The sequence below is a fragment of the Schistocerca gregaria genome, chromosome 5 (genome assembly GCF_023897955.1).
Source record: "Schistocerca gregaria isolate iqSchGreg1 chromosome 5, iqSchGreg1.2, whole genome shotgun sequence".
Classification (NCBI taxonomy): Eukaryota; Metazoa; Arthropoda; class Insecta; order Orthoptera; family Acrididae; genus Schistocerca; species Schistocerca gregaria.
In genome coordinates, this window is record NC_064924.1 from 600,059,787 (window position 1) to 600,078,695 (window position 18,909).

At 40.6% G+C, this 18,909-nt stretch overlaps 1 protein-coding gene across 1 annotated transcript in view; it reads left to right on the forward strand.

The window, feature by feature from the left end:
* Positions 1-18,909, forward strand: part of LOC126272485 (synaptic vesicle glycoprotein 2B-like) — a 235,118-nt gene that overhangs the window by 33,197 nt on the left and 183,012 nt on the right. Inside the window, exon 2 of the mRNA XM_049975371.1 lies at positions 16,377-16,430. Coding sequence (XP_049831328.1) covers positions 16,377-16,430 — 54 coding nt within the window. The remainder of the gene's footprint in view (positions 1-16,376; positions 16,431-18,909) is intronic.

Below are 18,909 nucleotides of genomic sequence, written 5' to 3' on the forward strand. Positions count from 1 at the left end.
CAGAAGGATGTAGGTTGCAGTAGGTACTAGGAGATGAAGAAGCTTGCACAGGATAGAGTAGCATGGAGAGCTGCATCAAACCAGTCTCGGGACTGAAGACCACAACAACAACAACCTCAGTATAGCGTACGTTCACCACCCGTCGTTCTGCATTCGATGGTACTATGTGGACGATGTTAAAAGCAGCGTTGAAGAAAAGTATCGTCCATACTTACGATTGCAAAGTCATTGTAACTCAGGTAACAAAATAAACCTGTAAATCTCTAGTACTAACGGGCAAAAATGGATGCTTCATTGAAAATGTCCGCTTATCGATACTAAAGTTTTTTATTGTCTTTTAGTTATGGTGTTAACAAGCCCACATTTCCCTCGATAACACATCCACTACTAGTTCATACAGCTAGACAGCCAGAAAAGCACTAAGTCCAACCCGAAATATTACGAGATTAATACAGTCGATACTCTGCAACGATATGAATTTCACACTCGGACCTTATCAGTGGATTCTTCAAAAGAAGATTCTCGCCAAAAACGTTCTGTAAATGCATACTTTACGCGCCACGCAGAATTCTTTACACAGGCTGATAGTTTCACACGTGGTTTTCTCTACAACAAAGACTCCAAAATCTCCAAGACTACACAGAACTGTCTGTAACTGCATCTGCTTCGACAGCGATATAAACCGAACGCGATATAACAGTAATTTCTTCATCTTACAAATAATTTTTTCGGACACGTCTAACATGACCTTCCCGTCTGGTAGCTAGTCCAGGAGTGACTCAATGCCGTTGCTTTCAGGGCATATAACTCATCCGAATGCGTGGGAAAGACTTTACTCTCATTGGTTGATCAAAACAAACAGCCAGTCAGATTAATCTTTCATGATCATATTCGCGCTCAAACTTCTTTACTCCACTCAACACTTGCAGATGCGTCTACGTCATTTCATGCTGCAAGTAGCCTATTACCAAATGTTCCACCAAACCAAACGAAAAGAAAGCTAAGAGAAAACTATGATTGAAATATACTTTTGACTGATTAATCTCTTACTACCTTTTTGGCTGCCTTATTACAAAAGAAACGCTCATAGACATTCGTCACCTGCCAGTTAGGGGGATTCACAGTTTTTCATTACATCCTGGTGGCATAACACTTGCTAATTACTTAAGGTGTAATAAATATAGATTTGAAATTTGACGTATGTCCCACATACACACACACATTCACTCTCATTTACTCTTACCCTAACACAAAATATAAATATTACCTTTTAAACTGTTATTTCCATTACGAATGAAAAATTATCGAAAGTTTAGAATTGAAAATCTTTATAAAATAAATCATCACACTATTACTGTTTTCAGATAACAAAAGAAATATAAACTGTTATTGTTACTATCTGAATTTACTTTATTAAGTGTCAGTTAAGAACTTTTTAATAGGTTTTTTATATCTGTGAAACTATTATAGGTAGCGGTATCAAATTTCGACACAAAGCTCATCTGAATAACAAAAAGTCATGTACCAAATTTGGAATAAAATAGCTAATATTTAACGTAGTTATTTAGTTTCTTATGTGAGGCGAATAAGTGATTTTAGTACACGCCACAGTCAGCATTCTCTCAAGGTCTGCTTTAGCGACAGGTGGGGCTATGAAGCATATGGCAGGCCACATGCCGGCCGCCACCGAACTTTACTGTACTGCAGGCTTCCAAAACAGCTTGCCATAACGTAACAAACTTACTGCAAAAATCTGCAGTCACGTAATAGCTGCGACGCTAAGACCTAAATTACAAAACTTTAGCTTTCGACAGCAGGACTATCGAAACGCAATCAGCTTTACTTAATGCCCCACTGCTCATCAAACTAAGCCGAGGTCTATGACTGAATCAGCAATTTTTCGGGTCCAGAGCTTCTGCAGCTAGCATTTTCTGAAATTACTGCTGCAGTAACACACTAATTAACGTTTATGTTAGCAACAAACGCGCTCTTCGGCTAGTTGCAGTTGTCTGCATAAGGATACTTCCTTGCAGTCTCTCTGTGTATACTGCTGTTTACATTCGAGCTTTCAGTGAAGTTTGCAAGAAACAAGAGGAAAAACTTGTGAACTTAAAAGATAGGTTCAACGCCTTTGACCTGGATGCTCTGCAAGTGGTTGCTGTGAGTTAAATTATACTCACCTTAGGAAAGAACGATATTAAAGTGCCTGTGTTATTCTACAGTGAAGCACCAAAGAAACCGGTATAGGCATGCGTATTCAAATGTAGACGTACGTAAACAGGCAGAATAAGGCGCTGCGGTTGGCAACGTCTATATAAGGTAACAAATGTCTGACGAAGTTGTTAGTTCGGTTACTGCTGCTACAATGGCAGGTTATCAGGAATTAAGTTAGTTTGAACATGGTGTTATAGTCGGCGCACGGGCGATGGGACACAGTATCTCCGAGGTAGCGATGAAGTGGGCATTTTCCCATACTACCATTTCACAAGTGTAGAATGAATATCAGGAATGTTGTAAAACATCAAATCTCCGACGTCGCTGCGGCCGGAAAAAGATCCTGCAAAAACGGGACCAGCGACGACTGAAGAGAACCTTTCACCGTGACAGAAGCGCAACCCTTCCGCTAATTGCTGCAGTTTTCAATTCTGATCCATCAACAAGTGTCAACATACGAACCATTCAACGAAACACTATCGACATGGGCTTTCGGAGCCGAAGGCCCACTCGTGTACACTTCATAACTGCGCGACACAATGCCTGACACCTCACCTTGGGCCGTCAACACCGACATTGCACCGTTGATGACTGGAAACATGTTGCCTGGTCGAATGAGTCTCGTTCCAGATTGTATCGTGCAGACAGACTTGTATGAGTATGGAGACAATCTCATGAATCCATGTACCCTGGAAGTCAGCAGGGGACTATTTAGGCTGGTGGAGGCTCTGCAATAGTGTGGGGTGTGTGCAGTTCAAATGATATGGGACCCCTTATATGTCTAGATACGACTCTGACTGCTAACACTTATGTAGGCATTCTGTATGATCACCTGCTTCCGTTCGTGTCCATTGTGCATTCCGATGGACTTGGGCAATTCCAGCAAAACAATGCTACATCCCACACGTCCCGAACTGCTAAAGAGTGGTTGCAGGAACACTCTTCCGAATTTGAACATTTTCGCTGGCCACAAATTTCCCCAGACATGAACTTACTGAGCATATTTGGGATGCCTTGCAACATGCTTTTTCGTAGAGATCTCCACCCCCTAGTACTCTTAGATGACGCTGCAGAATTGATGGTGTCAATTCCCTCCAGAACTACTTCAGACATTAGTCGAGTCCGTGCCACGTCATGTTGCAGCACTTTTGCGTGCTCACCCTACATGATATTAGGCAGGTGTACCAGTTTATTTGGGTCTTCAGTGTAATTATGATGCAAAGTTCCTTTGAACATGCATCCATGTAATTAGAATACCACAGGCACCATAATATCATATTTACCTGCCAATACCACGCAAGCGACTTTCATGTACAACGTCTCACCTTCACGAGAATATACATAATGGATGTGCGACTGTAGGTCATAGACGTGTGGTCGAGGAAGTATGGGAGTTTAGGTTTGACTGTGAGCCGTGCACTGACAGCCAAATGGGCAGTCTGCTTTCGGCAGTCATGCATGTCGGACGTCTGTTTACGTACCTGTCGCAGAGCTTCACACGTTCTCAGTTGCTTGCTTCCTGTTAGCCTTCGCATGTGCTTGCACTTTCGAACTAGAATGGCTCATTTGTACTGACCATCTACTGTCAAGATCAGCTTTAATAATGAATTTGCATGAAGTAGCACAATTTATACATGAAGAAATTAAGATGGAACCACAAGATATGATTGGCGTCCACTTCTGTATCACAAGCAGCGTGGTCTACGTCAAACTGATCAATGAGATGATGTGTGACAAGATTGTACGCGACAATAAAGATGTACTTAAATTTAAGCATTCAGATGGCCATGTCAGAACTTAGCTATTGATCATGCGAGACTTGGATTGAGAACTGCAATAATATTTGAGCTACCATTTAAGGTTCCAGCTGAAATCGTGGTTAATGCGCCACAACCCTATGGCCAGGTACTTGGTCACATAGCAGGAAAATGGACTACCTTTACCACGTACCTGGTGCTTAATGGTGTGCAACAAATACGGATCGAGCTATCAAAACATGTGTCATCTTATCTCACAATTGGAAGCTGCAGAGCCATAGTCATTTACGAGGGTCAGCCGAAAACTTGCTCATGTTGTGGTTAGGAAGGCCACGTTTGCTCAGCATGTCTCCAATGAAGAATTGCACAAATACCGACAGGTGAATGTGTAGCAACACCTGTGGCAATGTCTCTCCCTCTCACATATGCAAATGTGTTCCAGAAGGATGCCCCACCGAACAGTAACAGTGCACAACCACTGGTCATCCTAGTCGAAAAGCCGACAACGCCGGATGACAGACGACACGAGCATGGCGACGGCGGCGACGCCTCCCACCAAGCAGCACCAACCAATACCACCAGTAAAGAGATCGGAGGAGCAAATGTTCATCGACAGTCGAATAATGCCAACGACTGCCTGGCGTGTCGAACTGCAGTGGTGACAGAGACACTTGCCCACATTCAGATACGGACACACACATGCGTAAGCAATGGTCTCCGAAACAGCCCAAGAAACGACGTCTAACCCCGTTGGATGACTCCTTAATACATATGCAGGGTGATGATCAAGAATAGACTGAGGAAGACGGCCACCTTACAGAGGGTCCCGAGACTCCTCATCCAGAACACCACCATCTTGACAGCAGCATAAGTCAAGAGCGACCTGAAAAACTTGACAAAGCATGGCAAACAGAAGTCCACTGTCACTCCCAAGTAATGGAAGAGTAGCCACCGAGAGATGGGGTGGCAAGTCCCAACCAACGGAAAACGTGTCCCAAGAGACTGCGCTTATGATTGTGAAGGGGACCCACCGACAGCCACAACGGGCAACATGGTGGGGGCGACACCTCTTTCAAGTTGAACTTCTAATCAACGTCGACGGGCAGGACAGGGTCACGTAAGGTGCCGGTACAACAGCAGACGGCGTAAGCTCCCATGGCCAATATACACGTGACAGAATGAAGACAAGCATATTGGCTTGCGTCTATCAATATAAATAATATACGTACACAGATTAAGATGCCCTTTCTCAAAGAAATGCTACAAGCAGTGGACATCAACATCGTCCTCCTACAAGAAGTATATGTCGATGAATTTCCTGTCATGTACGGGTACATATCCTACATATCACATGCCTCCGAGACTGGCAGTGGCATAGAAATACTTCTTAAAAACGGCATCATGGCAGAAGAAGTACTGTACCTACCTTCGGCACAGGGATTAGCAATGACAGTACTTGATGTACGGCTCATCAACATCTATGCACTGTCCGGTACAGTCAGGAGGCAAGAGTGTTCCCCCTTCTTCTCAGACGAAATTGCTCCGCTCTGCCACAGTCGACACAACTGATTAATCTTAGGTGGCGATTTTAATTGTGAACTTGCACTGAAAGACCAGTTTCCTCGATATACTCCTTCTCCAGAATTATGAATGTTGGTGCAGAGTATGCATGTGCTTCACATCTGGGAGCACGTCCATGGCCCCCATCCTGGATACACCCATAAAACGAGTCATTCCACTAGCCATCTCGATTGAATGTATGTCACACGCAATCTTAATGCTGATGTTGTGGAAGCAGAGCTGTGGCGTACAGCCTATATTGACCATACAGCATTAGTATGTACAATCTCCCTCCGGCAGCAACAAGTGTGGCGTAGCTGCGGTCCTTGGAAAATGAACGTCGCCCACCTGTGAGACCCAGCTTGTCGAGACGACATTGAAGATGATTGGAGATCTTGTGGACGATGTCTTCTCCAGAGCGGCAAGAGACGGTACAATGAGCAAAGGCCAAAACTTATATCCATCATATGATGCCACCTCAAAGGTACAGTTGTCACGGAGCGGACACTACATCGGGATGCAGGAGAGCACCTATTGATGTATCACATCATCAATGAAAACAAAAGACGGCGATGAGCCCCTAGTACATGCTGTGGGCACAGATTATGGCAGACAGCTAACATGGCACCAAGAAATAGACAATGCCTTTGAAGAACATTAGACTCAACTTTACACTGCAGTGGATACCGATGTGGCACATCCTGTAAACTGTGATGAGCAGCCTTGAAATGTGTAAACACCAGTTTTTGTAACTAGTGTGCTTTGACTTCCTGTGAAAATCCATAGTTTTTTTGGTGCTAAATGGCCCTATTGCTGCCAATTTATTTGAAATCTGTTCATAACTGTTTTTTCCTATACTGCAGATGATCTTCCATGTACATAATTATGTTTAGTAGGCCGCTCCTTGGACAATGGTTGTCTTTTACTATGTTTCACTACACAGCTGGACACCTATTTCAATATCACTCACTTGTTACATAATTATCATCTTCATTGTACTTCTCACGTATATTGTCCACCCAGTGAAGCATGTATGACAGCACAGATTGCACTGACTCAACTTGCAGAAACAGTAATATTTTATCTGCCACTTCTTCCTCTCTCTGCAAAATTCCTTGAGGTCCTTTCTGATGAAATGTTGACTTCAGAAACTGTTGTTGCAGATATAATGCAATGTTTGCTTTGTTTATCATTACCATTGCTCTGATTTGTATGAACACCACTAGCACTGTTGCGAGTTACTTGTCAAGTAAGTGGGTCAAATGTGCTACGTAACCTCATGCTGTGCTCATCCTCTGTTGCCATAAGCAACCAGTATTGTGGTTGCATGGTATACAATATGTAGAGTGTCAGATTCTGTACATATCATTGGTCTTTTGTGAGCTCACACTAGAGAAGTTCTTTGTGAGGAGACACTTGGGTGCTCTATTACTGGAATCACAAGAAAGGATGATTTTTTTAAAAAAATCTGGGAATGTAAGTACTGGATCTGAGGTCAGCGCTTTTATGCAATGTTTCAAATACTGTTTGGTGGTCTGTTGTCCATTAGAATTTAACATCTTTTCTCAACATCTCGTTCAGTGGTTTGGCAATTTTTGAAAAATCTTTAATGAATTTTCTAAAGTAATTGCATAGGCATAGGAATGGCTGAAGCTATTTGGTTATTTGTGGTTTTGTGAAGTCATGGACTGCTGAAATTAATTGGGGATCAGTTTTTTACATCTTCTGCACTAATAGCCAAGGTATTCAGCTTTTGTTTGCACAAAATGGTAGTCATCTGAGTGTTAGACATGCTGTCCATAGACTGTTAAACACTTCTTCCAAATATTTGATGTGTTCTTTCATATCTCTCGAAATACAATGATCCTGTGTAATTATGCCATACAATTTTTAAGTTTCAATCTGCAAAGTACACCATCCAACAATCTCTGAAATGAAGCCAGTGCATTTTAAGACCAAATGGAATTCTGTGATATAGGTGTCATGAAGGTAGTTTTTGCCCTATTTTCTGGAACTACTTGTAGGTGGTGATACCTGCTTCTTAGATCCATTGATGAAAAGTATCTGCATTGACCCAGGCTGTACAGTGTCTATGCAATATTGGGGGCAGGATATGTGTAAGTGATGGTTTTAGCATTCGAGTATCCGTAATCATAACAGAATCTGCACGTCTTAGCAACATCCATTGATTTCTTCATAACAATAACAATATTTGCATTCCATTGCTTCTGCCGGTTGCTGGTCAGTAGCTGCAGATGCTTGGGTGCACAGAATTGATTCACCGGCCACTGTGGCCGAGTGGTTCTAGGCACTTCAGTCTGGAACCGCACTGCTGCTGCAGTTGTAGGTTTGAATCCTGCCCCAGGCATGGCTGTGTGTGATGTCCTGAGGTTAGTTAGGTTTAAGTCTAGGGGACTGATGACCTCAGATGTTAAGTCCCATAGTACTTAGAGCCATTTGAACCAATTTGAGTATTGCTTCCTGTAGGTACATGATACTGTGAACAGGCCTCACTGGTAATGAACCATTTGTGATAAACAAATCCAACAATCATAGTAGCAAAGCCTCCATTGCTTGTCAACCACTTCCTTGTGAATATTGCATTTTCTTACGTAATACAGATGCACTAACAGTTTGCTTGTGGCTTCGGTCATCACATGACTTATTAATGTCTTCTGCATCCATAACATCTAAACTGGCAGTCATAAAGACCTTTGGCAGACTGATCTCATCCATGCCAAAAGTACACAGCCTAACAGTAACCATTAACTCTCTGTTTACATTACTAATGTGGGCCATACTTCTGTGCACAAAACAGTGCCTTTAATCTAATTCTTCATTACTTTGTAATGGTCCTGCCAGACACAACACTTCTTGTTACACATTGGCCTGTACAGGAACCAAGACTGACTTCCCATAGCTGTTGGTACATTATCATTAGAAGTAACTTTAGTGTAAGTGCTTGCAGTTCATTTGGCAACACCCTCAGGATTGTTACACCTTGCAACATTCTCTCGCTAATGATTGTTGTTCCCATTGGAAACAAAATTTCACTGAATTCAGATGTACATCATAAAATATTGATTTTTGCATGGTGTTTATCAAGGAAGTCTAGTCTGAGAATTGCAGAATAACTTTCACCAACATTTGGCAACACATCCATGTATTATCAAAAATATCTCAAATACTGAAGTCAAACAGTGTGGCCTCTAATGACTTCATGTGATTGTCGGCTGTGCCATATAACTTGTATCATGGAGATCTAAGTCTCTTCCTCCCTACGAGGTTCAGACTAATAACTAACATCTGTGCACCTGTTTCTACTAAAACTTATATTCCTTACCATGTAACAAGCCTAACAAGCAGCATCCTGTCTCTCCATATGTATGTGGAGTGTTTAGTTCTGTTGGGAATGTCTTCCGATGGGCGATGTATTCCCATTTGTGTTTAACAGATGCTTGTTATGGTTTCTCATTCCTGCACTCTTGTGCTTTGTGACTGACTCAACCATGCTCATAACAATCTAGCTGGTGGCATTGCTTCTGCAGATGGCCCTTATGTTGGCGTCTGTAGTTCATTACTTCATAGGTGAAGACACGATGGTCACTACATTCTTTTGCAGCAAAAATGATTTCTACCAATCATGTGTTGATCCTAATAGCTTTGGCCAGATTAGAGAGATTCTATATTCTGACTCTACTGAAAGTGCTGGCAGGTATACCCTTTGAGAAAACATCAGAAGCCCTAGTCTCAGCCTTACGCAAGGTACTGCACCAGCCTCTGCCCTTTGTATAAGCTTGTATGTTTGTGTATTACTCCTCCAGATTATATTCGAAAATATTCCACTGTCTCAGGCTTCTAAACTAAACCACTTATTTTCTGTCTAAAAAGTTTAGTGCTGTTTTGCCTTCGATAGCAGTAGTGCAAACCATCAGCCTCCTCTTGGGACATTAATACCTTGTTAAGTTCCTCATAATACACAACATATGTTTTAACTTCAGCCATTAACCATAAGTTAGCCATGTACAAACATGTTTCATTCATCCAGCTGCACAGTTCATTGGTAGCTGATATATGTGTAATGAACACTGTGACATCCTCTGTTGTTTCTATGGAAAAAAGTTATTAAATTTGCTGCTGACAGAGTGAGGGGAGGGGAGGGTACACTTAACACAATTGTAGCTTCTAGAGACACTGAGTGCAACTGCTGTACTACAGCTTTTGAGATTTCAGCTTGCTTATGCAGATCTTTGTTCTCCTACTTATATTCTCTTACTTGCTCTTTTAAGGCAGTAATAGTTTCACCCAAAGTAGCAGCATGTGTTCCACCATTTTGTGTATTCTACTACTGCCATTGCAAAAGAAAGAGATGGGGAAACTGCACTTATATTACACACAATAATACAACAAATTAATTTCTATGCCTGATCATAGCCCAACATTACTCTGAAAAGCTTTTTATAAATGTCGCACGAAGCTGATACTGAGTTTGTGTGTAGCAAAACATAGTCTGATAAATCGCAATTTGCACTCAATGGCATTAAATACCTTTTCCTTGTATTTCACCCAAATAAGGATAAGCCTGCAGGTTTACAAGGTTTAACAAACAACACTTTTAGAGTGGAATCAATGTCCTTATGACTCAACATGACCACAAACAATAATACAATCAGTAAAGCCTACAAAAAATGCTCACAGTGCTGCATTGTGTCAGGCTGGAGGTCCAGATGGTGATGACAGTGATGCTGCAGACATGGATCTACTACAGTGGCAGCAACCATCATAGAACTTGTGACTCCAGTTTGTAGTGTCATGGGTTGAGACCCCAATTGTTGTTGGGATGATGGATTGTGGAGTGTGGTGGAGTAGGCTGGTGATCCCACTGGTCACTAATGATACAACATTAGCAGAACAAGAATTTATTACATTGATGTTGACAGTTATGTATTCCTCTTTGTGGCAGAACCTAGGCCAGTGCAGTGCATGGTCTTGAAATGTGCTGTCTGAGCAATCTTTAGAGCATGTTACCCCAGTGGCATCTGTTCACATAAACATGGTGTGGGGCAGGCAACAGGTCATGCCGGCAGCTGGCGTAGTCCACACAGCAGGCATTGCTACCAGGACAGTGACTGCATATTATCAGAGCACTCTCATGGACATTAAAGGGGAGTGCTCAGGTAATCTCTTAACATCTCTGCATGGTGTGGGTATGAACAGCACATGGATCCTCCACTGAGGAAGGCAGGTATTTTAATGACTGCTTACAGGTACTAGTTGGCCACAGCCATGGTTAGCATGCATTCCAGGTACTGTGACAGTTTGACAGCACATCAGACACCATCAGTTGGGCTCAGCAAGCCATAGGTAGAAGTGTCCAAGTCTTCTATGTCAACAGTTCACAGCACCCAAGTGCAGCAGACTGGACAGGTAGCAGTTTCAAAGGTGGAAGTCATCTTGGCAGATGGTGGCAGCATGCCACTGGTTTAGCATCATAGCTGGTGTTCTACAACATAATTCATGTGAAGGTTCAGAAGCCCAAGTATTTACTAGCGTTTGTCTGTCACACTAATGCTATACCTGGCTGGCAAGGACCGAATGTGGCCTACTTTTCTGAGCCTATGAGTGGTCTCTACCACCCCTCTATTTTGCAAGAATGATTTTCAGGGCTTCAACTTGTTGCGTTTCTGTCATATCAGCAAACTTTTACTCTCTCTTGCAAAGTCAAGCTGTGCTCTCAGAATCTTGTACTGAGTTGACATTGCTGAGTTTACATTTTGGACCTCTTGCTTGCTTGAAGTGAGGCAATATCTTCCAGGTTTGCTTTGCTTCTGGCAATATCGGCTTTTTGCTTGATTGTTATTCTGATTGTGACGTGGCATGTTGACCAGACATGCCTTGGCTCGGTGCTGGCTGGAGAGGACTTCGAGAAAATTCTACTTTTGCCCATAATACATTTATGCTATGTGACAACTTATTTATCCCAAGTTCATCATAATTGCTGCCTGTCATTACTCCTTCTCTTGAATCGTCATTCTCTGCATGACTATAAAAATTTGTAAGAAGCTCTGCATCTAACTCAAAGTCTTTATTATACACTGTTGTGGTTGGCAGGAGAGCCAACACCGTGTTACTAGAGGAGGCCGAAAGGCACGCGTTTTAGCTCACATAGGCTGGCGTGAGGTCTGGAACAGGACAAGGAAATTAGAATTTAGAAAAACGGACGTAGCTGGTGGAATACTTAACTTTAATCCATTAATGATGAACGTCACTCTTGACGGTACATAGTTCACAATATCAATAGTAAATGATAATGGCGCCTTGCTAGGTTGTAGCAAATAAAGTAGCTGAAGGCTATGCTAAACTATCGTCTTGGCAAATGAGAGCGTATTTTGTCAGTGAACCATCGCTAGCAAAGTCAGTTGTACAACTGGGGCGAGTGCTAGGAAGTCTCTCTAGACCTGCCGTGTGGTGGTGCTCGGTCTGCAATCACTGATAGTGGTGACACGCGGGTCCGACGTATACTAACGGACCGTGGCTGATTTAAAGGCTACCACCTAGCAAGTGTGGTGTCTGGCGGTGACACCACATACACCTCATTAGAGTTTCTATTATCTTTTCAACTATCATTCATTACTTTCCAAAATTTTTTGTCAAAGTACATTCTATTCACCTAGTATGCTTCTCTGTTACTGTGTCTACAAAATCTCTGATTTAATCACTCTATATACCTCTTTTCAGACTCCTTAACCTGATTTTGATTTGCAAGCCTCATCCCAAACCATTAAACTCCCAGTGGAACTACTATCAGATTCCCTGCCCATTTTGTCTGTTAATTGTTCTCCTATTATCTTGCAACCTATTGTTGATCTCTCAACTTCTACCTCCATTTTTAAATTCTCTGTTTCCATTACTATTCCTTTCATTCAATTAAAATGCCTTCTAATAGGGGTGTTCAATAAGTAATGCAACACATTTTTCCTGAATGCAGGTTGGTTTTATTCAAGATTCCAACACATCATATTATTTCACACTCTTTTGGCTACAAAACCCTATTTTTCAACTGAATCTCTGTTCAATGCGATGGCCTCATGCCACATTACTGGAATGGTCTATATGCCTGCATGGTACCACTCAACTGGTCAGTGTCAGAGCCAAAATGTTCCTGCATCATCTATGTACTGCTTCCCATGGAGTACATCCTTCATTGGGCCAAACAAAAGGAAATCAGAAGATGCAACATCTGGGCTGTAGGGCAGATGAGGAAGAATAGTCCAACAAAGTGATGATGTTTCACAAAAAGTTGCAAGGTCAATGTTGTAACACACAACCAACTCTGCACAGGTGGTCCTTTGTTGCTCTTTGTGGTCTTTTGTTAGGCAAAGAGGGACCCAGTTTGCACACAAAGCTGTGTGCAGTCAGCCGGCGGATATCAGACAGGTTTGTGTGACCATGTTGTGAAGATGACAGAGGCCTCATCAAATAACTCACCATACTTTTTTTCACTTCCAGGTCTCCATAGACATTCTGCTACTGCCTATGAATATCTGTGATGCTCTGGTTTTCTAATAAAAGAAACTCAATGAGACCTCTTCACCTGGAATTTATCTTCATTATAAATATCATTTTGATGGCTATTTGTAATGCCACCATGTATTGGAACTTCATGCAACTATACAGGCTGAAGCTGGAATATTCCACAATGTTCCATAACAAATTCCAAATTTTTACAACCAAAGTGGGCTGAGGAGAAATATGTTTCATTACTTGTTGAACACCTCTTGTACTTCCATTCCCTTGGTACTCAATCCTGCAGCTGACGGCGTCCTGTCTCCCATAATTTGGCTCTATTACGATTTTGGTGACATCCTCCCCACTGATATCCTAACTGGTTAAAACTGTATCCACACCCTGGCCTCATCTGCCAGAGACTGTGATCAAGTTTGTGTGAGTTGCATTTGTGTGTGTGTGTGTGTGTGTGTGTGCGCGCGCGTGCGTGCGCGCACATGTGCGCGTCGTCTATTTTTGACAAAGGCTTTGCTAGCCGAAAGCTTATTTTGTGACAGTCATTTTGTTGTGCCTAGCTGCAACTCAGCATCTATGTTATTAGTTCATATACCTATATGTATGAAAAGTGGAAGTTGTAAAGATAAAAGATCTTGGCTTCCCTGAACATTACTGTCAGATAACGAAGCTAAAGACAGACTTGGTAAAACCCAGAAAACTGCAAGCCTATAAAAGGCTACCTCAGAATATAAAATATATACTTTTTCTGAGGCATTGGCAAATCACACCTGGGATAAAGTGTGTGGGCAAAACAATATAGATGGCATGTTCCCTAAGTTCTGCATTACATCAGTTTTTGAGGACACAGCTCCAAAAGTAGCTACTTCGATGGCAACAGCTAAAGAAAATATACGAGTAACTGTGGGTGTTAGAAACTTAAATTTCTCAATTGTTTGCAAAAGCACTAGACTAATCCACAGGCCCTAGGTACAGAAAGATATACAGGAATGTGCTGCTTCCTGTAAAAAACATTTAATAAAATATAATATACAATCTACACTAATATATGAAGGGGAAACATTGTTTTCAAAAATCTGAAGGCTTTACTTCAAATTTTTATGCAATAATCTAGTAAACATCCTGATGGACACAGGCTATATACTTTTTAGACAACAATGGACAGCTTCTCTGTTGAAACTGATTGTGAGTAAGATAGTATTGTGATGTGCTATGCTGTGTGGTTTCATTTTCTTTCATGATGTCAACTACTGTACATTTAATCCATTAGACAAATTGTTTCTCCCACAGATATTGTTTCTCTGTGTGCATAGTTTTAAACAAAAGTTGTATACACTACAGCATGATATCTTGTTTTCTTCTGTGGAGTCAGTCTGAAAAGAAAACTTGTATAATAGAGAAGTTGTATAGGCGATTTCTTGACCTACAATTAGAACACTACTATGCAGTCTGAATTGACTGAAACTTCATACTGCTACTCATGTGCAGATTAAAACTATGTGAACTGCCCTCACAGTTCCAGTGGCTGGAGAGTTCTCTCTCATACCCTGTATACCAGTGAACCCAACCAATTTACCCACTCAGTTTCAGCAAAATTAGGTTTCATTGTACTAATAAAGCAGGTTACAGGTCATTCATTCAAACACATGGGGATTGATTTACAGTCCAAGAGAAGAGCTGTGGGAGATAATGAACAAAAGAGCAGTACCTCCGCATGTAATGAAGGTAGTAGAAAGAAGAATCAGAAATTGCCATTGTAGGAAATGGGAGATCTAAGATTGGAACAAATTTGATAGTGAGAGAAGGACACAGTTTGTTTCTGATTCTTATTTATGTCATTGCTCTTTGCTCATGATTAAGTTGTGACTGCTGATAGTGAGAGCACACTCCAAGGAGATGTTCATATTTTATCCACAACAGCTAAATTATATCCTCCATATCCACATCAAGTGATGCCTATTGGCTGAGATTGACATATCAGTCAGTTGCTACTGTTGGGCCTTCTGAGGTCTTTTTGAATGGAGTTTAGTTTCTTTAGTTAAATTATATAATCTATTAGTATCTTCAAGGGAAACAAAATTTATAGCTTTCAGGTGCCAGGAGGCAATTCCAAGCAAAATAATAATAAATAATCAGAAAACAGAAAGAGTAAACTAATTCGACTTCTTAGGAAATACAACCTCATTCACAACTGGAAGGGACATACAAAAGAAAGAAAAAAAAATGAATTAAGTGAATGACACAACCTATAGAACTAAAGTAAGAAAGAAAAATCTATTAAGTTCTACAAGATGATTTCAATACCAACCAAGACATATAGTGAAAATAAAAAAACAAAGCACAAGCATCAGATATGCAATACATAGGGAGAATAGCTGGGTACACACTATCCAATGGGAAGACAAATGTTGACATCAGAGAAGTACAGGGAGTGAAAATCTTAAATGAGCAGGTTAAGGATTACAGGGAAAACTGGAATGAACATGTCACAGGTATGGAAGATGACAGAATACCAAAATTAATGATGAATTTAACTGGGCAAAAGCTCTTTACAAAAATTGAGAAAAGGGTGGGAAGTCCAATAATTTCAACCAAGAGTGCAAACAGATGAATGACTAAGACATGCAGTGAGCAGAAGAAGAAGAAAAAGAAGAAATGTTTTTACCATGGACAATGACATGTGGTCTTTCACTAACTCTTACCACACAGTACCACAAAAACTAAAACTAGGACATATAATGTATATATTTTTAAACAACAATGGTGCTTGTTGCAGAATATGGTGATCCTCTCTTGTGGTGATGAGATGTGATCATCCAGAACCTTGGGAATGCTTATGCCTGTCTTCACATTTCCATGCAGTCCAACATAGGGCCACTGTCACATTTGAATGCCCCACAAATCTGGATATGGTATGATTAGATTAGTTGGCCAAATGGAGACATACAATGATGACCCTTTCAAACTCCGTCAGGTGCTGATAATACTGTCTCATATGTGTAAGTGGAATCTTCACATTGTGCATAGTGATAATTCAACATTGGATGCTGTTTATGCTTCTTAGATACCCTATGAGGCCTGGTAATAACACTAGACATGAACAACACTAATGCACTATGGTGGCCATTCTACATATCACAGAGGATTGCAACTATAATCATTGTTCTCTCTGATTATGCCAATACGTGTGAAGTTACATTGACATCCAGTCATATCTTCTGTGCACTTTACTTTCATTTGTCAGGCAGTGTATTTTTGCGGTATGCACTTTGTACAATGAATGAAAATGAAGCACCATTGAAATTGTAAAATTTTTGTTTTCAGCTGCTGTGGAGCAGGTGGATAGTGCTGATTTTGAAACTGCTTCTTCTTTGACTGGTGAGTATGTCCATAACTATTCAGTAAAGTGAATACTTCCCTTGTCTCATAGATGTGAACTCAAAGCCTGAAGTTTCAGTTGATCTGGCAGGAAATACCCTCCACAGGTGTGGTGAACCTCCACCTGAATACCTGAAAATTCACCTATGTGACAAAAAATTTCAATTTTTATAACATTCTGCCTATGGGCTGGTAAATAATGAAACCCAATTCAGAGAATCACACTCTAAAAAATACATTCCTTTTCATCCCATCCGTGAAGTGTCCCATGACCTTGGGCTCTCTATATGACTTTTCTTTAACTCTCCCCCTTTCCTAAACCATCCCAGTCCTGTTTGTTCATTCCTCTTCCTTTCCCTTCAACCATGCTGCCAGAAGAAGGGCTCTGAGAGCTTGTACATTTTCTTAATTTTTATATGTTTTTACTCTTGCTGCCACTTGCTGGGTAGATTCTTTTATCTAATCAGTTATAAAATATACACTAGGAATCACTTACGACCTCTGTATATTCTGTACTGTAACAAACTTTAACTTTTCTTATAAATTCATACAAAACTGATACATAACAGTTATCCTTCAGCTAATTTGAAAAATGGTTTAGTTTTGTTCATCTGCTGTTAAAGTTTCTAATTTTCAGCAGTGTGTTTTAAGTAAATTGGTATGAAATTGCTTGCCATCTACTACACAGGACAAGATCATATGAATTATTCTATGATCCAGTGTAGTGTCTGATCACTTAAGTAAATTATTTTGCATGATGGGTTGGAGTTAATACTGTGTCACCCATTGCCATATATATTGGAAACTTTAACAGCAGATGAACAAAACTAAACCATTTTTCAAATTATCTGAAGGGTAACTGTTATGTATCAGTCTTGTATGACATTATAAGAAAAGTAGATGTTTGTTACAGTACAGAATATACAGAGGTCATAAGTGATTCCTAGTGTCTACTTATAACAGATTAGATAAAAAAATCTGCTCACCAAATGACAGCAGGAGAAAACATATATAAAATTAAGAAGATTTACAACCTTTTGGAGCCAGTGGCTTCTGCTCCTGGTAGCTTGGTTGAAGGGGAAGGAAGAGGGATGAACAAACATTCCATACTGGCTCTTCAGTAAATTAATTTTTCTATCAGTTCTCTAGTTTCATCACAAAAAATTTCTCTCCTCTTCTCAATATTCTGTGTATCTCCTTTCATGATGGATAGTCAAGAGGTGAAATTTCCTTCCACTGCCTCAATATAGAGCGACTGAAAATTGATGCTTGCACTGTATAGCAAAACATCAACTCTATAACATAACAATATTTGTACTTTTCATAAATACAGAAATATTTACAATAGTTCATGTTAAAAAAGAATAATAGCATTAACTTCTAGCAAGACATTGTTTCATTCTTATGTTACAAATATTACCACAGTTCAAGTTGTTGTGTTATACCACTTATGACTATGAAAAGACAGGGGAATCTGATTTGTGCCACAGGATTGGCAGGTTGCTGACAGGCAAGACCTGTTTATTATTTTAAGATCAAAAAAGGAAGTCAGATGCACTGAGTGTGTTCTTACTGGGCCATAGTAGAGATTTCAAAATCAGAAAGCGTAGGCTGTGAGATTTCAAAAGCATTTGCAGTGCGTAATATTTCTGCTACAGAGGAGTATGACTCCCAAGGCATGTGTGTGTGTGTGTGTGTGTGTGTGTGTGTGTGTGTGTGTGTGTGTGTGTTTACAGTTGTCAGATAGATCATCACATCTAGGATTATACTTCCGTCATAGGATTGTCCACATGTACACATAGATTTGCACTTTCTGCTTAAAACTTGAAGCCTGGCACTCCATGAAGCATAGTTTTTGGAATCAGATTTATGATTTTGTAAAGCATTACACAGGGTGCTGCCAAGTGTATCTTAATGGAAAAATGTTCTGAAAATAAGGCAAAAATACCTGACAGGGTCAGTGCCAATGGGTCCAACAGTGCAGCTAACTTTTGCACCAAATAAGACAAATGAGGATTGGTTGACAACAAAAATAGCCAAACACTTAATATAATTTGCCTGAAAATGCATTACTGACCATATCTGGTACACACCTGCATGATCCTGTTCATCATTGAATAGCTGAAGTAGCTGACAATGCTTGTGACAGTTGGAGCACTGAACTCATCATAAGTGTTGCCAGTTCCTGTGAATTGTAGCTGTCACTGAACAAAAAAATTCATATCCGTGATTGAGGTCTGATACAAAAGTTGGCTCTTTGTCATGAGTTTTGTGACTACTCATCTAAGGCAACAGTTATTTGTTACACTTGCATAAGTAAATTGCAACAGGAAGTGAAAGTGTTCAAGTTAGCAAAAAAATTCAATAATTGTCTTGCGCCGCAAGAACAATAAAGGAACATCAAAAATATTGTGAAAAGGATAGATTGCTACGCGCAGTATAGATGATATGTTTGGTTGCAAACAGGCATGATGAAAAG